Below are 27,840 nucleotides of genomic sequence, written 5' to 3' on the forward strand. Positions count from 1 at the left end.
ATATATTTTCACGACGTTAAACTTAGGGTATAAATATTTTAGATAAAAGCCCTAATGTGGGAAAGAGACCATAAGTTGCTGCCAACATCAAGAAAGAAGGATTTGTCATGTCATGTCATTTTGACATTTGCTATTGATAATTTGACACATGTAAACAATAAAATAAAATTTTCATAATTTCATGCGGGTGAAGCCGCACGGAAACAGCTAGTATCAAAATAAAAATATGTTAAAAACCAATAGCTACATTTAAATATAAAATATACCTGTAATTGAGGCTTTGATAAAACTTCCAAATCCTTTATCAAATGACATCCTCCTACAAAGAATCGTCGGGTATTAGCTTCCACCTTATCCACCTCCTCCGGGAGGGAGCAAGTCAATACCTTGTTATAATACCCGGGTATTAACCACAGAGGTAGGTAACAATACCCCTCAGTTCGCTGTCTACCCCACCAGTCTAAAGATATCGCTTCAAGGTATAACTGTAGAGGCGATAGTTCTAGAAATTTTACATTTAACGTTTCAGTAAATGCAAAATGCCGCTTTAAAAATAGACAGTACCAGTAAAAAGTATAGGTTTTCAATATTAGTAATTTAAATCTTACGAATATTATAAATGCGAAAGTTTAGATGGATGGATGGATGGATGGATGGGTGGATGGATGGATGGGTGGGTGGGTGGATGGATGGATGGATGGATGGATGGATGGATGGATGGATGGATGGATGGATGGATGGATGGATGGATGGGTGGATGGATGTTTGTTAGCGTTTGTAGCCTAAACGGCTAAACGGATCTCCATGAAATTTGGCACAGGTTTAGAGCATAGTCTGGAAGAACACATAGGCTACTTTTTATCCCTGGAATAGTTACGGTTCCCGTAGAATTAATTGATTTTGTTTTTTAATGTTTATTTGATCATTCTGCAACGGTTTAGTTTAGTTTTCTTCGGTTTTAATATATTTTTACCTATTTCCTCATCATTTTCTATATCCAATTCAATTATTTGTCCATATGTCCAAAATCTATCGCCATTGTTAGCTTTGCTGATATGAGTTCTACCATGGAGAATATCTTCACATTTAAAGTTTTCTGGTATCTAAAATAGTTATTATTTATGAATAAAATTCAATTTGTGGTAAAATATTTCAACTATCAGGCAAGTTTCCATTTTTCTTAGGAGGAATTGAAAACAGTGACATCTATTGTAAGCCTTTAAGAACAAAATGGCTTTCAGATGTTTTTTGTAAATCGATCATAGATGGCGCTAGTAGTCTTTAGTTTTCAAAAATTTTAACAACTTTTACTTCATTTGTAACAAACTATTTAAAACATCGCTAAACAAAGATCCTTTTTAAATGTAAAAACAAATATTTATCACTATTGTAACATATAGAGTGAAAAAATACTTAAGAGATCGCAATGAAAATTGTCACAGATGTAGAGCATAATCTGATACATAGCTTACTAAATGTTTATTTAATTCATCGCGGACGGAGTCGCGGGCAAAAGCTAGTATAGTTGTAATACCTTAATTTCATATTCAATATAAATGTTATCCATATCAAAGTCATTTGCTGATACAATTTCAATATTAACATGAAATTTCTCTTTCCCCGTTGGCGCTGGAATGAATTTCACCATTTGTTTGTGTTTCTTTTGCCATTTTATGTACAGTTTATTAAGCTGGAAATACAAGATGAAAGTATTGAAAATATTCATTAAATCTTACTAATATTATAAATGCGAAAGTTTAGATGGATTAATGTTAGAGTTTGTAGCCTAAACTGCTGAACAGATCTGGATCAAATTTGGCATAGATGCAGAAGACATTCTGGAAGAACACATAGGCTACCTATTTTTTTTTAATTCCACGCGTACGGAGTCGCGGGTGAAAGCTAATCTACAATAAATTGGGATTTCTTCCATCACTCTCTGATCCATTTTTATAAAAAAGGATTTAAATGATATATTACAAGTCTAACTCCCAGATCAAATATTCACTTCTGTCAGTTATTAAAGCCATAGTTTCCAGTTAAAATTATATCTGTGTACACAAAATTGTACAGTTGAACTGACAGTTCACACTTAAGTTTTTCAAACATACCGAATTTAAAATTAAAAGTGTGAATGTGAAATGTATTTGTAAAATTATATGTGAATTGTAATATTGTATTTTTGTATAAATAAATAAAAATATGACTGTACCTATTTAACTAGCTAATTAATTATTCCTATATTTGCTATGTTGTATTTAAACTTACCAAATTAACTAGATCTTGGTCACTTTCTGACTCATCAAAGATGATTTCAACACCATATTCAAAGTTGGCCGAGCAATTTTCCGTGGACACATTATAAGGGTTTTGTACCAAATTGTTCACATCAGGTGAAATAATAAGATAATTGTCAGTTGTATTGTAGTACAAAGACAACAGGATATATTCCTGTTTGATTAAAAGTTGAGTATCACTGGAGAATAAAAAATTCAATTTATATTACCTATGTAAATGCGAAAGTTTAGGTGGATGTTTGTTAGAGTTTGTAGCCTAAACTGCTGAATGGATCTCAATGAAATTTAATACAGATATAGAGCATATTCTGGAAGAATACATAGGCTACTTGCTTTTGTTTTTTCTAATACCACACAGACAGAGTCATAAGAGAAAGCTAGTTTCTTCATATGAGTAAAAATAAACTGTTTTTTTTTTTATAATATAAGGTGGGAAACGAGCAAGCAATCACCTGAATCCACCGAAATGGAAAGCGACCGCTGCCCAAAAACATCCGCCATTGCAGATTTGTTGCCTACCCTTCATTGACAGAGGAGGAGACGCACATAAAGAGCATTATGCATCTCTTCCACCGTCAAATCCACTTATCCTTCCCATCCTTTCCTTTTAAGAAAAGGGTCGAAAGGGAAAGGGACTAAATTTGGCCTCCGGCACCACACTCATCAGACGAAACGCGGAATTGCTTCCACTTCAAGCCTGTTTTCTGTGTGGTTAATACATATGGTACATCTTAATGTCTTATCACTGTACATAATTCTCTGAATTTAAATAATACTTAATGAAAACTTACTTAGTATAAGTAGAATCATCAAATACAACATGCATAGAAATCCAACTTGATTTTTCTATCACACTTTCTTGACTACGGAATAATTGATGCAGTGAACTTGAACCTCCAAATGACCTAAATGTATCTGTTAAGCTTAAATTCTCAAAGCATGAAAGTAGATTAAAATTACTTCTTTGGTTTTGAAATTTATTTAAATCCAATGGTACTGGTAAATAAGAATCCTCATGTATATAAGTAAATACTTTTTGGGGTTTATATTCTTTAGTATTTAATGCATTATGATGGTCCAATTGAGTTTCAGTACCACAATTGTGTACATCACTATAAGTCTTAATTTCCCAAGCACTGAAAACTTTTTCTTGCCATTTAAATACATATTCGTCAATCCCTTCAGTTTCGATTTTATCTAAATCAGCTGTTGTTGATATGTTCATGAATTCTTCGTATTTTGGTAAATTTATCGCACTAGCTTTAGGTTTGATTTTAATTCTGTAATTTATAAAACTATTTGTTAAATTAATGCTTAGAATAATAGTGAATAAAACGAAATTTACTAAAATGCAATTTAAATAAAAGAAAAAAGTTCATTTGTTGCGGTTCCCGTAGTTCTTTTGCCCAATTCTTAAAAAAAAACATACTTTAACTTTAAATCATCGATAGGCTGCTTTAGCCAATAGACTCCGGGCAGTTTATTGTTACTATTAAAGTCATACATGTTTTATTTTTGTTTTTATTTTATCGCCGTGAATAAAATTAAAAAAATTCACTGATAACAAATTGTGTTTATTTTGTTCGGAAGTGACAGATGACAGTTGGCGTAGTTGCTATAGAAACAATGTTTACACTAATACGTTCCGATTATGCATTCAGAATCAAGGAAATGATCTTGAGTGATTTTTTTTCACTTAATTTTGAACTTTGAGTTAAAATTAATTTGCTCCTTTAACGTATATCATACCAATACTGTGTATTTAATTATTCGAAGTATTGTTTGGGAGATAAACGAAATAATTACGTACCAATTTACGTCATGTTTGTTCACAAAGTGTACGTAAAAATGTCAGTGTGTCAGGTGCCAAAGCCAGTTTGTAACGGTACTTTGGACGAAGTGGTTATTATACAGTTGTTATTTGTTATCAATAACATAAACACGAACACTATAAAATTTATCCGAATATTGCAAGGTCTTTATTATCTTATCGTTGCTATAAATCGATTGTGATTAATCGAAGATTGTTTCAAAAAGCCGCGAGATGTGTTATTCGGTCAACATTTAAGTTCTGAATTTTTGATAGTTTGTACAGTTCTGTATAGTTTTTAATGAAAATGACTTCGCAACAGAGAGAAACTACTGTCTCCATGCCCCTTACTCCGACCAGATCCGATTTATATTGGCAAAGAATATTTAACAAGGTAAACTACTTTTTAGTCATTATTTGAACTTTCACTTTGTCTTGATTCTTCCGCCTTTTTATTGAATTCTCACGTTTGTTTTCACAAGGCACTTATTCTGAATGAATTTATAGTTTTTAGAATAGTCATCATTTAAATTTTTTCATTTTATTTATCTAGACTATTACCTAACTTGCCTATTTCTGGTATATTTTCTTCATTAATGGCCATGTTCTTTCTTTAAAACTAATTGAAGTGCTTTTTTCATATTTGTTTATTTCAACTAAACTATATACTAATGTTATAAATAGGACAGATTGTATTTTTGTATGTATTGCAATAGCTCTAAAACTACTGGGTTGATTTTAAAAAATCTTTCACCGTTAGAAAGATCATTTATCTGTAAGATAGGCTTTTTTTATTAATTATTAATTTCATTCAGACGAAGTCGCAAGCAACAGCTAGTAATTCATACTCATGGTGTAGTAACAAATCAATGTTTAATTTCTCTTTTTTTTATAGAGCAGTTAAAGGAACTTATACCATTCTTGTACTCATAATATAATCTTTACATATATCTGATAGAAGATAAGATTGTCCGTCTTGTTTGTACTTTCTCATTTAATATCAATAAATCATATAAGTTTCCTATAAGTTATTATTTTCAACATATAGTAAATTTTTATGAGAATTAGTGTGCAAAAAAAAGCTAAATCCAAAAGTCATCTATTGACAATACCAGTTATTTTGTATTACACTTTAGGCGGTGCTGTAGAAATCTTGCCTAGGTCAGTTTAAAAATGGTGTTTTATATGCATAAAATGGATCAAATTATTATCTTTATTTATTTATGATTTTGAGCACCCTATAACCACTTCTAATCCCTTTCCCACAAATATGTAAGGGCGAACAAGAGGGTGGCATAGAGCCGCCCATTAAAAAAAAAAGAAAAACCTCTTTTGATCACCTTATTACAATGTCTTAGCATATTTTTAATATTACAAGCTTAATAAACGAAATTGATGAATATGTAAGATTAGTCTTGTCTGCAACTCTATCCACATTAAATAAAAAAACAAAAAATAAGTAGCCTATGTGTTTTTCCAGACTATCCTCTATGCCACATTTCATCAAGATCTGTACATCAGTTTAGGATTCAAACTCTAACAAACATCCATCCATCTAAACTTTCGCATTTATAACATTAGTAATATGTAAATATAGCTAAGAAGCGGTAGTTAAGGAATTACGTAAGGAAAACACTTACTCGTTTACAGCTAAATATTTTACAATGACTCACATCTCAGATACGCGTGAGAATAATTCTTACGATACTCTATATTGAACAGTATAAAAAAATCACTATTGTAACCTTCAAGACTGCATTCACAAATGTTTGTAATTAACATCTGTTATTGATTGTAGACTTTATACTCTATACACATAATAAAATTGGATTCTCTGTTTGTAATATTAAAAGAAGAAATCCAGATTTCGGGAACATGATGTATTTGCGTTGCTGATAACGAAAATCTCATTTTTTTTGTCTGTCTGTCCGTAAGCCGCGTTTGTTCCGGGTAATCTTTGAAACGGCTGGGCCGATTTCGATCGGGCTTCCACTGTAGGTTAGCTGACATTGACGGGCATGTTATAGGCTACTTTTGTAATTCCGCGCTGTAAAAATGGCGTAATGGGTGGTCCAAATTTGCGCTAACGAAATTTGTAGACGACAGTTCGTTTGTACATAATCTCACTAGTATTACAAACTGACGTAAATTATACGCTTTAATTAGGCAAAGCATCTTAAGGGTTGTCCAAAATCTAAAAACGGACACCTTTTAATTGACTATGAGTAATCTCTTTTTGAATCAACCCTAAAGACTTGTATCCTCACGGAAATGTTTTAGCTTTTAGTGACAAACCTCAATGTTACTCACGTTTTAAACGTCACTAAATAACTTATTAGTCATATGGTCTTAAAATGTGTATACTTTGTATTCCATGTCAATGACCTTAACCCTTTTATACGCTTGTCCTCATATGTTACGTAAATATAAAATTAGCTTTCGCCCGCGACTCCTCGCGGAATTTAAAAAACAAAAGTAAGTAGCATATGTGTTCTTCCAGACTATGCTCTACTGACAAAAGTGGAGATCCGGTCACGAGTTTAGGTTACAAACGCTAACATCCATTCAAACTTTCGCATTTAGTAAGACGCAAGACATAGATGCAAATTGTATTATATACTTGTATCTATTTTCGTATCCAATACGTCTGGCGTGGATCCAGATCACGTAAAGTTTGTTAAACTCGTATTAAATATACATTGAATGCAATAACAATCGAAAATTGCAACGTAGGTTTCCATTGAAGTACGTAGGTTTTTTGTTTTATAAACAGAAACATGTTTCGAGTAGTAACTTTTGCTTCGATATTTAAGAGCTGTGCCTCCTAAAGCCCTCTACACACTTTATCGGATCGTTCAGTTAAGCACGTTGTGTAGGCAAAACTAACGAATGTTCCCAATTTTCTTAAATATATCTGAATGATGTGACAGTTCAGATAAAACTGAGCGTGTGAAGCTAGCTTATAAGCATGAAATATAGTGCAATCTATTGCATTGGTATTAATTGAAGCTAATCAAAATGGTTTTAAGCATGACTACACTTTAGTTTTTTATTAATAGACAAGGACATCGCGATATATGACTCATAATGATAAGAGAATACACTCACGAGTACATCATCAAAATATTTTTATCATAATGTAGGACTGCATATATCTTGGTTAAACGCCAATATACGTCACACTTTTTTTAAACCGCTATCGTGTGTGACCTGCATTATGCTGCTAACAAGACATACCGTTTAGAGCGCGCGCACACCTTTGTCTAAATTATCGCACAGTTTATTTTCGCTTTGATTCCTTGTATGGTGCGCACGCTACTTGTGCTTGCGAAACAATCGTCAATCGCACAACGGTTGCGCGCTGGTTTAGTCAAAGGTGTGTGTCGGCTATCAGTGTTTAGATATTCAATGCGAAAAAGTCAAGTGTATTTTTTATATTTGAACACAGTTAAACTGGGATAACTGTCAATAACTCAACAGAACATTTACTGTACAGGTTTAGCTTTTTTATTCAAATAGAAATCGTGAGAAATAGGTTAGGATTTGAACCCAATATCCAATGTTGTGTCGAAACACTTAGCCATTGGGCATTTGGCGGTTTATGTCGTTCCTTATATGGTAAGATTTTCATGGGCCGTTGGTGATGTGACTCATTGGAATTATTAGGAAATAGTGAATTGTAAACTGGATGTTACCAATTACGATGCGTCAGCCATTGTTACTGATGGAGATATGTATAGCCGTAAGTTTTCACTGTAAACATATTCTGTTTTGAAAGACGACGAAAATTGATTTTCGAGGATTTATTATTGTAAATATCGCGAAACAAAAGTTAGTTATTACTTTATTAAAACTTCAATATGGTTACTATATGTTTTATTTTTATTTTCTTGCAATCTCATATGTTTGTGGTTACACAGTCAACTTTAATACGCAATATCCGAGCTCGGTTTGTGGTCGAATTCGTTCTGAAATTATTTCTCTATGTTAGAAATACAGATTATTAACCCTTCGTCCTCATTTTCATTGTGAGGTTTGCTTTCCGATAACTCTTTACAATTCCCTTTTTTATCTTTAATAGGAGAAGGGTTTTTATCTGTAAAGGTATGCCAATCTAATAGTGCTATTCTTAGTAATTAGGAAACAAGATGGCATAATCTACGTCGGTGGTAATTTCAGCCAGAATTTAAATTATAATGCTAACTTTTTGTAGTATGTTTACTGATTGCTAACAGTTTTGGACAACTATATAATGGTAAGAAAACTTATATTAGGCCAGTACACACATACACATGCCAGTAAAATCGAGTAGTCGCTAGCATGCCAGTTACTGGCACATTATCTTCAACATGCTAGTAAATTGTTCACGAGATTGTATGAGTCGAGTAAGCTTCGTAATACCCTTTAGCCTCTACATTAACTTACATGTCCGTAGCTGTCAAAATCAAATATATTCATACCTTGCATGTGATACGTGCCAGTAGCTCCCATGAAAGTCTGCCTGATATTGGCATAAGTTTCCTCCTCTTAGGTGTTCTATCCACGGGCTTAACCTACTTACTAAAAATATTAGATCACATACACACTAGCGTTTTAAATAAACAATCTTAAATCATCGATAAACATTCTGTTTTAATGTAAATACAATTTACAATGTTTATTTTATTTTTAAACTCACTACGTCACACAAACGTCACTATTACATCTGCTGTCGTTTGTTCATTCAAGACATTGACAGCAAAATATTTTAATGTTGAAAACTGGCAAATACTTTTAATATTTATTTCAATTGAAGAGATCTTTAGTGGATTAGAAATATGTGATTTCCAATAAAATAAAATGTTTTTCAATTTACATCTAAAACTAGATTTCGCAAGCGACTTCGTCCGCGTGAAATTAAAAAAGAAACAAAAGTGGTAACCTATATATTCTTCCAGACTATCCTCTGCATCTATACCAAATTTCATTGAAATCCGTTCAGCCATTTGGGCTATATACTCTAACAAACATCCATCCATCCATCTAAACTTTTACATTTATAATATTAGTATGATTCCTTTAAATAAATGACGATTTATAGGTCCACAATCTACTCATTTAGAGTGCGATAAAGGCAGTATATGCCAGTAAAGATATCCTTCAATTTCCGTTAAATCAACACTAGTGTACACCCATCCTAAACATTTTTTCCAGCTTACGTGTATATTGAATGGACAGTGTTAGGCGTTGCTCGCAGGCCGGTTGATAACAGGTTGTTTACTCTCCGATTAGATTAGCTGACTACACCCAGGCTAGTGTGGAAATGATTGATACTGTACTGATATTTGTACTGCAATTTTATAGTTTGTGGTAGTTACTCTGTTTAAAGTATCAAAAGTAAACATAAGAAAATACAAACGTCACGCAATATTTGTCAAACAGAATGAGTAAGAGTGTACACTGCCATTTAAATTTTATAACGGATCGAATTTTAATACTGCGAACATCACAATCTGCTATACAGTTTTTTTTTTATGAAATGTGACAAAGGCAAAAGCGGCCAGTTGCATTATTCTAGCAAAGTGACCCTTACCCAAAGAGCATTTGCATACGCTTCTAATCGACACGCAGAAAGAAAATGTCATCTTATAAGTCCCCTGTCACATTTACCTTCCCTTGCCATCCGTTCCTAATAAGAACAGGGTGAAAATGGACTTAATTGTGTCCTCTGATACCCTCATCATAGTATGCGAAATAATTTTGACTTCATGTCTTCTGTGTGGTCGTGTGAGCGTTACATTCATGGAACAGATGTTATTGTAGGCTCTACAACTGTTGAAAAATTGAATGTGATAATTACGTCAATGGAATAACTCAACAGAAATGGGTTATTTAAATATTTGTAAAAACTTGCTGTTTGTACGTGACCTAATTCGTGAAATAGACAATGAAAAGAGATAAATCGACATTAATTGTTTATAACGTTAGAGGATATATGATTGTAATGTGCGTAACTCTATTGTTCAATAGATATTAAATAAAAAGATATTAAAACAAAGAAAATATACATGACCATGAGGAAACCTTGATTTAAAGTTTCACGATGTTTTCCTACAATATAGGTCTGCACATATCAGAGAATATGCGTGGAGTCAATCCACATTTGGTCACTAAGGTCTACTCACTCCTAAGGGTAGGCTCAAAGGACCACAGGGTATTTTTTTAAATACTACGCAGATAGAGTCATGGGCGCCATCTTACTAATAAATATTTAGTCTCAAATCTTTTTTTCCAGTACGACAGAGACAACGATGGGAAGATATCATACGGAGAGTTAAAAAATATAATAGAATCCCGAGAATATGATCATGATCTACCAGATAATGTTGTGGAGAAGATAATGGCGTTGGCAGACAGTGATAACTCCGGATACCTCGAGTTTGCAGAGTTTGTGGAAATGATGCACAATCCCGACCTTAAAGCGGTATTTGGACACTTCGTTGCCAGATATGTGCATTCAATAATACCGCATAGAGATCCTGTTGATACCACAGGTGAGTTGTAAATTCCAGTGAGTAAAATCGAATTGCAAAAAATTGTATTAGGTCCTATTCGCACGGGCGTTAAAAGGCGTAGCTGTTCATATGGCGACGCTTTTATATAACAGTGTATATTAAAAGCAATAAAAGTGAAAAGCGTTTAAAAATCGCCCGTGCGAAGAGGGATAGATGTCAGTCAAAATGTATAAATGAGTACACAAGTTTATTTATATTTCTTTAAAACTGAATGAGAATTTTATACTCGTAATTAGACTTGCTATGAGCAACCAACTGTATCTACACGTAACATAATGCACGTAACGTAATTTATCCATTGTTATGCAAGTATATTATTATTTTTTTAATATTTATGCGCATGCAATTAACATTGTAATTTATAGCTTATTGTATTTGTATAAAATCTAAATTTGTTTGATAGGAACGTGGCCAGGATTCAGAGCGGTGTCGACGTCGGATAGCGGTATTTTTAAAATTTTTTTTCGTTGGTTTTTTTTTATGTTGTCATCACTTTTCAGCCATTGTTTTGGTCCATTCATTATTCATACTCTGTTTTTCGCGTGTACTGGTTATTATAATAATTCTACTGTGTTTGTATTGTAACAGGACCTATGTTATGTTAACATACAAAACAGAACATTGCTTGTCCTAATTTTATTTCGTTTGACATTAGACAATATTTAAAAATAGAAGTGTGTCATCCCACGGGCAAGAACAATCAAAGCCAATTGCTAAAAGTAATAAAAACACGGAATTTCCCAGGGACTATTTTACAAAATAGGAAGCAATAAGAATCAATAAGAAAGAATAATTGTTATTCTAATGGCAGCACTTAAAGTTGTTTATAAGTATTTAAGGTCTCCCCTTAGTGTCGATTTTGTATAAGACATTGACACGAAAGGATTGCTTGAGTAACATTTAAATGATTCCAAGTCAAATGGTTTATAAAAATAAATTTAATCAACCCAGTACACGCAGGCTTTCTCGACAAAAGCGTTTGGTTTTGCTTCGTTTTCATTTGTTTTCGTCAAAATTATCCCAAGATACGGATATGTTGACCGCTTTGACAATCATTTGTTTTGTTGTTTTTTTATTCAGTTCCATTGTTTTTTTTTTCATTTACCATTACTGATGCCGCTTATTACGTGTGGCCAGTTTTTAAAATAAGGTTGTGGGTTTGTGTTAACCAGTTATTTCGATAAGCTATAATATATTAAGATTTTGTCGCACGTTTATTAACGCGCGCTAATAATCGTTCAAATCAAACAAATGCATTTCCGTGTGTTCATATGGAAGCGCTTTTAAAACGCAACGCTTTTTTATCGTGCAGTGATATTTTGAGCGTTAGATGAAGACAACAAGACTGATTTTAAAACATTGTAATTTCGGCGCCAACGCCCAGTTTTAACACAGCGTTAAAATACGCAAGTGCTTAGATTTTTTTTAAAGAATTGAATATGTGATCATTTCAATAAATTAGGGAAAACCTACGCGATAAACTAGTTTTATAATAGAAATACCATAATTAGATTTTTAAAATCACATTCAAGGTCGTGAGGAATTCGAAATTTAAATCGCGATAAAGCTTAGTTGGAATGGTAAAAAGTTTTATTTTCCTTAACATTTGCATTACACTATAGCTCATAGCAATTTTATAGTAGGTTATCAATACTATATACTTATACTTATCTATATTCCATATCTATACTATTATAATTAAGCGTAAACACACACTTCTTTGTTGCCTAAGATGTCACCAATTACAGCATATTTTTGAATAATTCTTTTTTTGATAAAAAGCCCTACACTTACGTCACGCTTTAGGCTATATATTTTCACGCCATTAAACTTAGGGGTAAATATTTTGGACAAGAACCCTAATGCGGGAAAGAGACCATAAGTTGCTGCAAACATCAAGGAAACAAAGTTGCCATGGTTTGTCATTGTCATGTCATTTTGACATTTGCAATTGATAATTTGACACATGAAAACAATAAAATAAAATTTTCATAGTTTTATGCGGATGAAGCCGCACGGGAACAGCTAGTCGTAAATATTTCCTTAAACAAGAATAATAAAATGAAATAAATCACGTGCCAGAGTTACCTTAACATAATGACATTTAATGTAATGATGCTCGCTATCGATGTACAAAATCTTTAGGTAAACAATATTCGTAAATAATGACTATTACCCTGATGATTTTATCTACTGAGGAAACGTCTTTATAAGTAGACATATAAAAGAAGAACACATTTTTTAGGCGTGGAAATAGATAAAATAAAATAAAACACTATTGACCAATAGAGAGAGAGAATAGAGAAAGAGAGAATTGACCAATAGAGAAAGAGAGAGAGATAGAAAAATATCCAATGCGAGGTTCTTACTTGACGCACTCAATAACTGGACTGTCAATACACTGGTACAGTGTAAACACTAACTGTCGCCAATGAGTCCATACAATCTAAGACTGGTCGTCGCAACTGTCCAAATATACTGGCCAAGTGTGTACCGTGTATTACCGTCAGTGCCGTGGTCTTTAGAAGTACTCATAAAAACATAAACGTTTTGTTTTCAGTGGTTATACTTCGTTCAAGTGCATCCGCGGATCAAACTTAATTTGTTATAAACAATTACTTGTTCGAACGTAATAGTTTCATAATTTACCTCTTTTATATTAAAGTCAAGGTTAAGTAAACTATACGTGACTAACTTTGTTTATTTAATTTAATGATAAATGTGCTTTATGAATAACGAATTTTTTTGTTCGATATGTGACAAAGATATGAAATTGACCATTATGTCTGACCATGATAGCATGTGACAAAAACTATAATAAACAATGAAATATTTCTTTAAAAAAAATCTACGACTTTAAAAAAAAACAAGGTTAAAAAAAACATAAATTATAGACAGTTTTTTTTAAACATATTTTCTGCCTCAAGAATTTTAAGTATTGTTACTAAACGAAGCCAGGCGCAAATAATTTTACAAAGCAAATAAACATGCGGTTTAGGTAGAAAGAGCGGAGGTTAATCTATGACCTTTTTTGTATCATGGGGAAAATTTAATCTATGACCTAGACATTATTTTACATGCGCATACGTAGCGTCCTCTATAAAGTTGTTATAGAATCACTAGATGGCGTTGTCATTAATTTTTTTTACGTCGAAGTTTTCGTCTCGCGTATTAATAAAGATTATTCCTGCAGGATATATAACAAGATCTATGGTACAGAATTACGTATATCCCGTGGATGTAGCAAGTCAAGTGTCAACCACATCTAAAAGTGTCAAAACTGGTACACTGAGGATGAATGATGTTTCTACCTCCTTCTCCCGCGCTACACGAACGGACGAACCATGTGCGTACATGAATATAGTTAGACAGTCGTAGAATTCACCATAGAGTACTTTTTTCATCCAAGAACAGTAAGGTGGGGCGGTTGACGGAAAGACTTTTAACGCCCCCCTAAGTATGGGGGCGTTGTAGATGTTACCCAGGGCGCTAGTAGCTTAAAGCGGTTCCCTTCCAATTAAGGTCCGTATCTATTTATAGGCATTACGTAACAAAGGTCTATAACACCGTTATTCAATTACTTATTTAATAAAGCTAAGCGATGTCAGGGCTCAATTTGACCTCCATTAACGTTAACCGGACGAGTCGCTTGTCGACGATTGCGATTTACCTAAATTCATATGACAGTAATTTGGTCATAGAATATAAAAGATTATACGTTGGAGTTTTATAATTAAAATGCACTTTTTACTGTTTGAAAAATTTATGTGGATTTTTTTTTCGAACTGTAATAAGTGTTTCTTTATGGACTTTAAAATTATACAATTTTATAATCGCATTGTGATTTATTTTATTCTTGTATTTTATACCATTCCAACTAAGAAAAAACTTGTTTTTCTTTGTTATATTAGTAAAATTTCATAGATTCGAATCTATGACCGTTTTATTACAAACCAACTATTAACTGTTAATCTATGATTGTCTCTAACGTTGACTTCGTTTACGAACACCAATTAACCCAGACTGCAGTCTGTTACTTCGCAACCTTTGTAGCAGTATTTTGCAATAAGCGCGGCAAAACGGACGCCATTGCACCGCGTCTAATCCCTTTTGCACGAAAAAAAAAACAAAAAGCGCGCCAAAATAGCTGTCATTTGACAGATATTTTTTATCTGTTTTAGTAATGTAGTCGAAAATAACGCATTATTTTTGTTAATTGTTTTTTAATTGTCTATTTTAAACGATGCATTTAGTGCGTAGTGTTAATGATGTGGTTTAAAACGTGTACAAATTCACGGACAGACAATTTTTATATAAACAGTTTTAATAAAATATTAGGATATGTAAGAAGTGTTATAAATTATTTCGGTATGTTTATTTGTAATTAATAATGTATAATAAAGAATCTAAAAGCATGAATGTTTCTTAGTTCTGACCACAGATACGATATGCATGCCTTAATCCAAATACGTAATAATGTTATTTATTTATTTTATTTTATATTTGCACATTAAGAGCGGACGCACACCTCTGACTAAATTATCGCATAGCTGTTGTGCGATTGTCCATTGTTTCGCCCATTCAACTTTTGCACAACTAAACTAAAACTAAATCGAGTAGTGCGCACCTCCATATAAGCTCATAGGAATCAAAGCGAAACTAAACAGTTGTGCGATAGTTTAGTCAAATGTGTGCTCATGTTCTAAATCCTTTATTGCATACTTATGCCTAGTTCGCACGAGATTACTAATAAAGTCTAGTTTCGACTAATTTTATCATATTTAATATTATAAATATGAAAGTTTAGATGGATAGATGTTTTCGAGTTTGTACCCTAAACGGCTGAACGGATTTTGATGAAGAGGTTACTAACTTTTTTTTTAATTCTACGCGGAGGGAGTCACGGGCGAAAGTTAGTAGGCTGTATTTTCTACTATTATATAAATAAAAAATAAAAAAAAACACTTTATTAATACAATCAGTTGAACAATAATCATTGGGCTCTGCCTCCTGAGCTAGGTGGTTATGTAATTTCACGTAGACGAAGTCGGGAGCAAACAGCTAGTAACTAAATCTGAACAACGTTAATTTAATCGAGGTAAATTACTCGATACTCGACTGAATTATTAGTCTAGTGCAAATTAAAAGGCACCGATGGCTGGAATTCCACAACCGTGCGGTTTTCGCGGAACTTTCTGCCCCGCACAGCCACGATGTGGAACGGTCTGTCCTCGGCGGTATTTTCAAACCAATACGACATAGGGTCCTTCAAGAAGCGAGCCTATCATTTCCTAAAGGCCGGCAACGCATCTGTAGTTCCTCTGGTGTTGCGCGTCCATGGGCGTCGTTGACCACCTTGGTGTTCACGCCGCTCGTTTGCCCCCCTTTTATTATAAAAAAGAACATTAAATTTTAGGGTATTCGCCGTATACGTATTGAGTAATATCTGATTATGCGGTTGTCCTTGTGATATAAGGAAAATATTATCTTACTGAAGCGGTTACAACCTGCATGATTGTAGACGACTTAACAATAACCATCTCTATACATCTGGAAATTTCTAGATCAATTATGGTATACGCGATCGAAGATATTGCTATTAACGGGTTTATTCTAAAAGAAAATTTCGTTTTGAAAACCTGGTTTAAGTTATAATTTAATTAACTATTTATGTATAACTTTCGCCCGTGACTCCGTCCGCATGAAATTAAAAAAAACATAAGTGAATAGCCCATGTGTTCTTCCAGTCTAGCTACGTCTATGTCAAATTTCATCGAGATCCGTTCAGCTGTTAGGCTACAAACTAACAAACATCCATCCATCTAAACTTTCGCATTTATAATACGTATTAGTAAGATTTAACCGCAAGAAAGTAATTACGTTGAATATATAGACATACAAATTGGGATTCATATAGATAAAACGTTGATTGTGTTTATGGTATATGAAGGTATTAACCTTGTAATCAGATTGTATAAACAAAAGCTGTTAGTCATAAAAACACAACAGATTATAAAAGATTAGTCGATAGAGATAGTATGACTGGATAAATGTAAACAAACTGTTTAAAGTTGGTTTTTATATAACGTAACCTTATTAACAATTGTACATTCTATTTGAGCTGCTCAGCGCAATAACGGCCTAATCCACAAAATCACTATAAATAAGTTAACTACTTTTTGTATTGGTATTTGAACATAATATAATAAACCATTTACCTACATAATTACGTAATTCTAATCCTTTAAAACGTTACTTGTACCAAAATTTTATTAAAAAAGAAAACAAAAGTTGGGTCTTTTTTATGCCCTTTTTTAATATGACTTTTATAAGGTTGGGCCACTGTTGCGCTGAGCAGCTCATTTATTAATCAATTATCCAAGCGCCAATAGCCTAATGGTTTGGGGTACGGACTACCGATCTTGCGGTCTAGAGTTCGAATCCCACACAAGCACAAGCCTACAGCTAAGTTGGTATGGTTAAAGGAAATATAAAAATTAACAAAAATCGCTAATATTTAAAAAAAAACATCTAATAATACTTTAAGTGATGTATTCGATTTTATATATCATATTTTAAATATTCATTTAAATGCTTTTAATTCTATAAATTTAATACTAAAACCGCATGAAACTTACTAATCAGATATTTTCTTTCCTCCCTTCCTTATGTTGCTTTTGTTTAACCCTCTGTTTGTTATCCTTGCTATTTTTAATTAATTTGATCCATTATCTTCCAAACTATTGGACATTCAAATATGAAATGACACGTCCCTTTTATCCACTTAATGCGTCCTGTGCGTCCATGCCCGTCTTGCGTGGTCTATTCCTGTGCTATTGTTATGCGCTATTTATAACGGAAAATAACCATTTACGGTCCAATCTTCACTTGTTTGTCAAATGATTCGGACGTTTGCCAAATCCCTTTAACCCCGAATATAACTTACATTCTTTACTCTATGAAATTTCCCTTTATCGTCCTTTTCTCTTCCTTATGTTCTTTTCTTCTCGTACCTTGTGTTGCGTGCAGTCCCAACCCGTAGCAAAGCCTACTTCACTTACACAGACGGTACATACGAGGAGGAGTATAGCTGCTGGCCGCCCGCCGTCTGCATGATTATCATCTCCTTGGTGGAGATTGTATTGTTCTGCTATGACGCTGCTCAAGGAAAGACTGACGCTACCGGACCTATCGCCCAGATGTTCATCTACAATCCACATAAAAGACAAGAGGCTTGGCGATTCTTGACCTATATGTTGGTGCATGTTGGGTGAGTTTTTTTTAGTAATGTTTATATGATAAAGAAATCAAGTGATTGATAATTTATGAAGTAGTTATAGGTTTGTTAATGTTGTCACAAACTATGTTTACCAAAAACTAGCTGTTGCTGGCGACTTCGTCCGCGTAAAATAAAAAAAAACAAGGCCCATGTTACTCACTGGTAACCTAGCATATTAATGGTGAAATAATTTTGAAATCGGCCCAGTAGTTTTTGAGTTATTTCAATACATACAAAAATACAAATCTTTTTAATATTAGTATATAGACGAATTCGTCCGCATGAAATGAAATAAATATAGCCTGTGTTTCTCACAGATAAATTACCTTTCTAAAGTTGAAAGAATTTTCGAAATTGGTGCAATAGTTTTTAAGTTATTTCAATACATATAAAAATAAAAATCTTTCCTCTTTATAATATTAGTATAGATACATAATGTCTCTTTGCTAGATGCTATGTCCTGATGGTTCTAACAAAGTTACAATCAAGTTAGAAAAGCTAGTTAAGACAAGCTAAGGAATGTGTTCCTGTTCATAAGAGGCTATAACTATTAAGATAAAATTAAATGGTTTACGTAGTTAAGCGACCGGTATAATTGCACACTTTAACTGGGTAATTACATATGACGATTGCGATGATTCAAGCAAACTTATAATTAAGATAATTCTATACCGTGAGAATCAAATAGTTTTAAAACTTAGTCAATGATATAACTGTCTTTTGTGTTACGTCGATTTCTGACAGTTTAGTTAACCTTATTATCAGTTTGAATAAAAAATCACCCATAGCTAAAACTAATTTATGGCCGGTTTCCCAGCTTCGTTTTACCATTAGTGTTTTTAATTCTGTAACTTGAGTTTTATTCTTTATAAACTTCGGTCAACCTTACACAAATGGATAGGTAATCATACTTCATACTAATATTATAAATGGGAAAGTTTAGATGGATGGTTGCTTGTTAGAGTTTGTAGCCTAAACAGCTGAACGAATTTCGATTAAATTTGGTACCAATGTAGATGATAATCTGGAAGAACACATAGGCTACTCACTTTTGTTTTTTTAAAATTCCACACGGACGGAGTCGTGGGCAACAGCTAGTGATAAAATAAATGGAAACTTCAGCAACCCAGCATTAAAATAATACGCGAAACTTTTCTCAATCAAATAAACTCGTTCGGCGTACTAAATTTTCATGAGATAACCTAATATTGACTTCGAAATGTAACTTTCAAGTTAAAATTACATGTCTCATACTTATTAAGTCTATATCTTGCAGTGTGGTGCATCTTCTAGTCAATCTACTAGTGCAGTTGTTCTTGGGTGTGCCGCTGGAGATGGTGCACCGCTGGTGGCGAGTGGTGCTGGTCTACCTGGCCGGGGTGGCGGCAGGCAGCCTCGCTACCAGCCTCACTGACCCCAAGGTTTACCTGGCAGGAGCCTCGGGTGGAGTCTACGCGTTGATTGCTGCACATGTCGCTACTATTATTATGGTAACTATTTTTTGTGTATGCATGACATAAAAACTTTAAGTGACGCACACCTTTGATTAAACTATCGCACAACTGTCTTGCGATTATCGATTGGTTCGCATCTCAACTGTTTAGTTGCACAACTAAAAATCGAGTAGTGTTCGCCTCCATATAAGTTCATAGGAATCAAAGCAAGACTAAACAGTTGTGCGATAGTTTAGTTTCAGGTGTGCCCACTATAATTGTTAACATTCCGAAAAACTTTCAATTGTTAATGTCAAAATTCATGACAGTAATACCGTTGCCATTGGCTGAGACTTAGTAACCATGGCAACCTTGCTGCTATTGGCATGTTTTTGTCCCTTTCCCGCGTGACAGTTTTTTCCAATTTATTTACCCCTTAAGTTTTAAAGCGTAAAAATATTCAGCCTGTAACGTGCCGTAAGTGTTAGGGATTTTAATAAAGAAAAAAAAATCCAAAAATATGTAATTGTTGACATACTACGCCACGAAGTAGTGTGTGTTTACGTTTTATTGTATTAAAAAACATTAAAAAACTAAATTAATAATTCCCACGGGAACCGTAACTATTCTCGGGATAAAAAGAAGCCTATGTGTTCTTCCAGACTATGCTCTAAACCTGTGCCAAATTTCATGAAGATCCGTTCAGCCGTTTAGGCTACAAACGCTAACGAACATCCATCCATCCATCCATCCATCCATCCATCCATCTAAACCTTCACATTTATAATATTAGTAAGATTGGTTTCCTTATTTCAGAACTGGTCAGAAATGGAGTTTGCGATAGTGCAGTTGTTAGTGTTTGTGTTGCTGGCCAGTGTGGACGTTGGCACGGCGGTGTATGACCGCTACTGGCGTCATATGCAGCAGAACATTGGCTACGTGGCGCATCTTGCGGGCGCAGTCGCTGGTAAGTACTAGGTCTCGTCATAAGCTAGGAAAAGAGATGTATATGGTAAGAGCGGACATCTTTGACTAAAATATCCAATAACTGTTGTGTCGCTTTGATTCCTATAAGATTTTCAGTTGTGCAACTAAATAGTTGAATTGACTAAAAAAAATCGCTCAACAGTTGTGCGACAGTTTATTCAAAGACGTGCGCCCGCTCTTTGACCTAATAAAGGTCAACGGTCGGTCTATCTGGTCTATTGACTTTAATTTAAAATTGGAACACTTTTTATAAAGATTCGTTTAAATTCTTTTATAAATATTGGAACCTTTTTTAAAAATAGAACGTGTCTTTTAAAAAAGGGTTCCAATTTTAAATGTTCATCTTTCGAATAAAATTATCGGTCTAAATTACCTTTCATTTTACTATATTGGTATGAAAATAGTCTAAAAACGAATTTCTTTCTACACATTAGAAAGTTATAATAATTAAACATATGAAAGCACCCCAGGGCTAGCCAATTTATATTCTAGATACTTTAAAACCATCCAATATTATTTTTAAACAGTTTCAATTTTTTATCCGAAGTAATATTGTTATTATTTATTTTCAGGTCTATTAGTAGGTATAGGAGTTTTACGTAATCTAGAAAAGCGAAAATGGGAGAAGAGACTATGGTGGGCGGCGGTCGTTCTCTACTTCTCTCTTATGATAGCAGGAGTTTTAGCCAACATCTTCTGGTATTCGCATTTCCAGTGAAAAAAAAACGCAATTAAAAAAATTATGTACAATTACTCAACCAAAAACTATCAATAGACCAAAAATACTGTTGTTTTTACATATAAAATGCTTCATGTTCCCAAATATTACCATGTAACTGAGATTATTTTTATATGGCAACATTTAAAACTAACCTTAAATAATTTGGTAGGATTTACAACAAAATGTTTGCCTAACTATGAAATGGATAGAAAAATCTTAAACCGATATTCCAAAATAATTATCAAATTGTTTATATTTTTCTTTTATTTTAAAATGTAATTTTAATTGACATAAAACAAAGTGAAGTGTTCAAAGTAAGGTTGAAGTCTATGCCTTGACATGCATAATCGAAGTGCCTTTGTATTCTATATTTATGTGTTTGTTTTGAAATGTGCGTGTGTTTGTATTGCGTTATTTAATGAATAATTCGTTTTTAAGTAATTTATAAAAATATACATGTAATTAAATAGGTATCTAAAAAATAACATTTTCAAGGGATCAATTCGAGATATAAATTTTTAATGGTCAGTAAGATTCTAAATTATATTTGTAATTTTTTTTTTCTTATAAAACGCACAAAAACTTGATTATTATGTATTACGAGGGGCAACTAGTATTTTTAAAATAAAAAGTTATATTTAGTACATTTTATTTAGCTACAATAATGTATTAAATATTTTTAGGTTATGAAATGTGTTGTAAAAAGTAGCACATATTGTATTAGACAAACCGTCCCTAAAAAGGTGGCTATTTTTGAATTTTTAATATTTCGTAATTAAGTCTTATTAAAAATATGTATGAAAAATACTTTTTGGCGCGAATTCTAAAATTTTATTTTCCAATGTCATTAATGTAAAACTGTAATTGTTTATTTAATTTAAATTGATTTAATAATATCAGAAATGTTTAAAATTCCATAAAACAATGCAAAATAAATAATTTTATAAGACATAGAACTGAAATAAACTGTTATTATATTATTTCTGTGATAAAACGCGTTGAATTCTGTTGTTTATTTGCTTTAAGGTAATCAGTATTTCTCTTAAGTATTTATTCAAATAGAATCCAATTTAAACTATCAACGTACAATTTATTTTAACGAAGTTTTAGTTTTTTTAATTTCCACCATTTCTTGTTTTTTTATTTTGAATCAATATATTATTTTTCCATTTGTATATAATAGTCCAGCTCTATCTTATAAATGTAAGCTTTCTTGGTCGTTTCATGCCATTTATCTCCAACGAAAGACATAAAAAACCCCACTGAGTACATTTTAACGTGACTGCCTTAAATTACTATGATTTTTTATAATCGATTTTTGAAAAGGATCTTTACACTACTTATAGTTTAGTCTGGAAACTTTAGACGTGTCTGGATTTCTATACGAAATTAATTTCAAATGTGTTCATCTTTTAGTTCATAAGTCAGTTTTATTGCATTATATGTATGATACAATGGTATTTATGTAAAAATTAGGTATCTAACAATGTTATATTTGACCGACTTCCCAAAACTCTAAAACTACTTGAACGATTTCAATTTTTTTATCATTAGAAGGTTACATTTCTTGTTGACAATTATTAAATACAGTATATGCGTAATGTATAATGCAATATAATTGATTGTATATTATTTAATTCGTACAAGGGTCTATGATATGCGCACGATTTGTTATGTTAAGTGTTATTTAAATACGCATAATGTAAGTTCCTTTTAATTGAATGTGTTTTGTCGGTATGTAAAATATATGTTAAAATTTTATACGAAAACGCAGACTTTTATTTTACGCTCTTTATTCAAAATATTTTTATTCAAGCTCAGATGATTCCAATTTAAAAAGTAATGATGAGGTATTGCCTGATGGTTAGATGTTACAGAAAATTTTTCTAAAGCAGTAGACTATTACCCATTATGGCAACATTAAATATACAAAATCTATTTTCTACTGACTTTTACAAAAAACTCTATGATTGACAGCTCATAGCTGTCAGCTGTCGTCAAATTGTCATTCATTGTCAAAGTAAGTGAGTGAATAATTCGTGTTACTTATCCAGTGTTTTATTAGCGATAAATTAAATGAACATCTGAAGAACGTACCCTGGACAATGTTTATATCGATAAGACTGTATTCTGTTTACATTAATGCTTGAATTGCATATTGCAATTACGTTGTGATTGTAGTCGTAAAGATACAGTTAAAATGACGCGACTGTTTTTCACGTTTTTTATTTTATATACCGTATTTATTAAGGATAGTTTGCTACTTTCGGTTGCCCAAGAACCTTTTTTGAAGACTCCGCAATATACAAACTACGATGATTTAGTGAAACTATTCGATGAGTTGGTTCAAAATTACCCGGAACTGGCGAAAGTTTATTCGATCGGGAAATCGGTTGAAGGACGTCGATTGTTAGTTATACAGATTACCGAAGGTGTTAAGAGTACGCACCCTGAACGACCTGCTTTCAAATATGTCGCTAACATGCACGGCGATGAATCTGTTGGAAGGCAGTTAATGGTTTATTTGGCGCAATATCTTTTAGTGAATTACGGTAAAGATGACAGAGTAACGAAATTGGTTAACACCACAGATATACATTTGATGCCATCGTTGAATCCTGATGGTTTTGAAAAGAGTAAGGTAAGTGCATTATGTTGCATACATATTTTTTACACATTTAATAATATTTAACTGAGTTATTAAAACCTTTTGCAATAAGAATAATACTATAGGTGTATACCATAGTCATTAAAAATTGCCAATTTAAAAAAAAAGGTAATAAATATCTGGCATAGAAATTTGGCATAGATACAGAGGATAGTCTGGAAGAACACATATGCTACTATTTAGTTTTTTTACTACACAGACGGAGTCACAGGAGAAAAGTAATTTGATAATTTAAAAAATAAAGAAGGAGGTTCTCATTTTGATTGAAAATTATTTAATATACATATATAAATTATGCTATGATTTGTGACCCAATTAGTGTGATTATTTTGTTTTTAACTTGTCCTAAAAAAACATTTGGTAAAATTTTAGTTCAAATAAAATTTCCTTGTAAATAAATTACTCTCTCATTCCCATAAAAGGTTGATTTGACTGGATTCTTTATCAGAGACCTTAGCCCTTTGACTGTACCTAGGCAATATAGATATACTAAAGACAAGGCATAGGTCATGTAATGATAAGAATGCATAGGTTGTCTTGATAACAGGATCTTTCCCTGTACACTGCAATTAATATAATTTTATATAAACACATTTAAATAAAAATATTATGCTTTTATAGGAGAATTTTTATCTACATAAATTATTAAATGGAGAACATATCGGAAAAACATAAGCATATTGGAATTGATGTATTTAGTTCCACCTGGACTTAGCAAATGCTAGTTCTACCTTTTATCGTATCATTAAACAAATATAAAATTAATTAGATAATCACACAAACACTTAATAATTGGAACAGTTGATGTACAGTTGTGGAAATCTGTGGTTTCCCTTATATAATACTAGCTTACACCCGCTACTCTGCATGGGAATAAAAAAAACAAAACTGAGTAGTCTCTGTGTTCTTCCAGACTATCCTTTATGTCTATGCTAAATTTAATTGAAATCTATTCAGCAGTTTAGGCTACAAACTCCAACATCCATCCATCCATCTAAACTTTCGCTTTTATAATATTAGTATGATTTGCCATGTTTGTCGCATTGCACCAAATTCTCAAATAACCAATTACTTTCCAGGAAGGGGAATGTGAATCATTACAAGAAGGTGATGGTCGTAACAACGCTAAAGGTGTTGACTTGAACAGGGACTTCCCCGATCAGTTTGATCGCAATCGGTCCAATGATGATGCATATCTGTATGGAGGTAGACAACCGGAGACCACAGCACTCATCCGCTGGGTGCTGAGCAAGCAGTTTGTGTTGTCTGGTAACCTTCATGGTGGAGCTATCGTTGCCAGCTATCCATATGATGATTCAAGGTATGTAGTTATTTTTGCGTTTTTTATTAGTAAAAGGTAGTAAACGAACAGACACTTCAATTCGCTAAAATACTTAAATAATATAGACATCGCATTTACAGATGCGTTATCTATCTTAAAAGCATCGAAAATAGATGTTTCACTTGCCTATGTACCCCTTCCCCAAATCCTAGTGGAACCTTTCATGTTTTTTTTTTTAATTCCGCTCTAGCAAAGTCGCAGGCCAAAACTAGTATTGTATACACAAGATATTGTTTGTTTTGCAAGGAATGTCTGTTGATATAAAATATTCGTTTTAACGTGAAATTACACTACAGTTACACAGGTTTTGTCACAAAGAATGATAATAAAACTAGCTTTCGCCCGCGAATCCGTCCACCTTAAATTAAAAAAAAAAACAAAAGTGAGTAGCCTATGTATTCTTCCAGACTGTCTTCTACGTCTATGCCAAAATTTCATTGAGATCCGATCAGCCGTTTAGGCTACAAACACTAACAAACATCCATCCATCTAAACTTTCGCATTTATAATATTAGTATACTATCTGTTGCTCGCAGCCTCGTCCGCGTATACTCATTAATAACGAGGCTTGTTAATGGTGAAAGAAATTTTGAAATCGCCCCAGTAGTTTGAGTTATTTCAATACATACAACATCTTTCATCTTTATGTTATAGCTAACGAATGTAACGACAGTATAAACCTACTGTTACTTTTACCCGATACCGCCTCAAGGTTAGCCTGCACTTTCATATCTCTTTGTCACGTGAGTTAATGACAACGGTCATTGACGTCTCTTTTGAATAACAATTAATTGTTATAATTATTTAAATTGTATTTTTTTTCTAGATTTAGCTAGAAAGTAGAGTTTACTGGGTACTTGATAAGTCGCGAGTTATTTTTTTAGAATAAGTGCCTGGCTCACCAAATTGTAAATTTTCAACAATCCAACGTGTAAAGTATATAATGGAAATATCGGATTTTATTATCTTATCTCAGTGACGTCATTGTTAAGCTATCTGAACCTCTATCAGCTTGTTGTGGGACAGGCTCTTAATCTTTACTATGTTTTGCATTTTCAAATTGTCATAATATGTGATCACTGTTTCGTATGATATTTGCTATATTGTTGATGTTGTATTTGTTATATCAAAACCTACATATGCATTAATTACTTCATAATCGGACCATTGTTTTTAAAAGAATTTGAATTTCGAACAAAAACAATTGCAGTTTAGAATAACAAAATTCCTAACATGTTAAAATAACGATTATTAACACCTAATATGAAGGTTCTAAAAAAAGTTGACGATCACTTTTATTTTCGCTAACGGCTCACAGAGTTATCTTGATGGCTTTCGCACGTCATTCCGTCTGCGTGAAATTAAAAAAAAAACTAAAGGGAGTAACCTATGTGTTCTTCTAGTCTATTATCTATATCAGTGATTCTCAACCACTATGCCAAATTTTTATTATTAGCTTGTCTCTCTCTCAATCTCTTAATAAAAGTTTAGTTTTTATTGTAGTACTAGCTGCTCCCCCGCGACTTCATCCGCATAAAATTATGAAAATTTTATTTTATTGTTTACATGTGTCAAATAAACAATTGCAAATGTCAAAATACCAATTACCTTACTATGGCAATTTTGAAGAAAAAACTTTCTTGATATTGGCAGCAACTTATGGTCTCTTTCCTACATTAGGGTTTTTATCCAAAATATTAACCCCTTATGTTTAATGGCGTGAAAATATATAGCCTAAAGCGTGACGTAAGTGTAGGGCTTTTTATTAAAAAAAGAATTATCCAAAAACATGCTGTAATTGCTGACATCTTAGGCAACAAAAAAGTGTGTGTTTACGCTTTTTTATAATAGTATAGATATATTTCTTTTTTTGTATATTTAAAATTTTTGTCATTAATTATTTATGCAGTGTGTTGTATTAATAATTTTTATCTTTTTCTTTGTCTGCTGCTAAATTTTAAAACGTTAAATATTTGCCGCAACAAAAAAGGTTGAGAATCACTGATCTATGTCTATGCTAAATTACATCAAAATCCGTTCAGCGCTATAAGCTACAAACTCTAACATCATCCATCCATCTAAACTTTCGTATTTAATATGATCAAAAATCGGACGTATGTTTTCCAATACATATATCTTCCAGCACTGGCAAAGAATGCTGTGAGGAAAGCCAGTCGCCTGATGACGCACTATTCAAGCATCTTGCAGCAGTATACGCGAGCAGACACGAGGACATGAAGAAGGGCAACGCCTGCAAGCCGGAGACCTTCAAAGATGGCATCACGAACGGCGCGTTCTGGTACTCCGTGCCAGGTTCGAATCCAGTTTTATTTATTCCTATCTAAGACAGAAGTTCCCAAACTAAACAACAAAGTCACCAAAAAAGAAAACTAAGAAAAGTTAAACGAAATAACTTTGAAAATCAGCCTTTTTATCGTGTCTTCTTTTTTAGTTTAAAAATCTTAATAAAAAGTTAGTCGCTTGGACTTAATTTAGTCTTTTCAGAGAAAATGTTAATAATGCTACTTATTATATCGCATTCATCCAATTTTTTTTTTTGGCCACTCCCTCTCTCTAGCCCACCTAAAGGGGGGGCGGGGGGTTATCACCCACTTTTGCTAAAATCACAACGTACCCTGTAGGTGGTATGCAAGATTTCAACTACGTAAACTCGAACTGTTTCGAAGTGACTTTCGAGTTGTCTTGCTGTAAGTACCCGCGCGCCGCTCAGCTGCCGCGCTTCTGGGAC

General features: G+C 33.0%; 3 protein-coding genes across 5 annotated transcripts in view; 2 read left to right on the top strand and 1 right to left on the bottom strand.

The window, feature by feature from the left end:
* Window positions 1-3,872, bottom strand: part of LOC106106518 — a 4,681-nt gene extending 809 nt beyond the window's left edge. Inside the window, exons 1-6 of the mRNA XM_013287116.1 lie at window positions 3,727-3,872; window positions 3,089-3,577; window positions 2,269-2,476; window positions 1,535-1,690; window positions 974-1,103; window positions 267-502 (exon numbers count right to left, since the gene is read on the bottom strand). Coding sequence (XP_013142570.1) covers window positions 267-502; window positions 974-1,103; window positions 1,535-1,690; window positions 2,269-2,476; window positions 3,089-3,577; window positions 3,727-3,803 — 1,296 coding nt within the window. The 5' untranslated portion in view covers window positions 3,804-3,872. The remainder of the gene's footprint in view (window positions 1-266; window positions 503-973; window positions 1,104-1,534; window positions 1,691-2,268; window positions 2,477-3,088; window positions 3,578-3,726) is intronic.
* A 295-nt stretch (window positions 3,873-4,167) lies between these two features.
* On the top strand, window positions 4,168-21,568 carry LOC106108822 (rhomboid-related protein 2). 3 transcript variants are annotated; one of them, XM_013290102.1, is made up of 7 exons: window positions 4,168-4,501; window positions 10,382-10,640; window positions 11,065-11,106; window positions 17,691-17,931; window positions 19,217-19,430; window positions 20,190-20,340; window positions 20,933-21,568. In XM_013290102.1, the coding sequence occupies exons 1-7, from the start codon at window positions 4,409-4,411 to the stop codon at window positions 21,076-21,078; spliced, it is 1,146 nt and encodes a 381-aa protein (XP_013145556.1). In that variant the 5' UTR covers window positions 4,168-4,408; the 3' UTR covers window positions 21,079-21,568. The 3 variants fall into 3 exon arrangements, with proteins under 3 accessions (XP_013145556.1, XP_013145564.1, XP_013145574.1); XM_013290110.1 differs by having other exon boundaries at window positions 17,727-17,931; XM_013290120.1 differs by lacking the exon at window positions 11,065-11,106 and having other exon boundaries at window positions 17,727-17,931.
* A 1,513-nt stretch (window positions 21,569-23,081) lies between these two features.
* The window catches only part of LOC106106028 (carboxypeptidase D-like), a gene marked incomplete in the record, with an annotated part of 22,752 nt that continues 17,993 nt past the window's right edge, over window positions 23,082-27,840 (top strand). Inside the window, 4 exon segments of the mRNA XM_013286554.1 lie at window positions 23,082-23,722; window positions 24,829-25,070; window positions 27,235-27,404; window positions 27,734-27,839. Coding sequence (XP_013142008.1) covers window positions 23,282-23,722; window positions 24,829-25,070; window positions 27,235-27,404; window positions 27,734-27,839 — 959 coding nt within the window.

Source organism: Papilio polytes, unplaced genomic scaffold (assembly GCF_000836215.1).
Source record: "Papilio polytes unplaced genomic scaffold, Ppol_1.0 DF824269.1, whole genome shotgun sequence".
In the NCBI taxonomy this organism is placed as follows: domain Eukaryota; kingdom Metazoa; phylum Arthropoda; class Insecta; order Lepidoptera; family Papilionidae; genus Papilio; species Papilio polytes.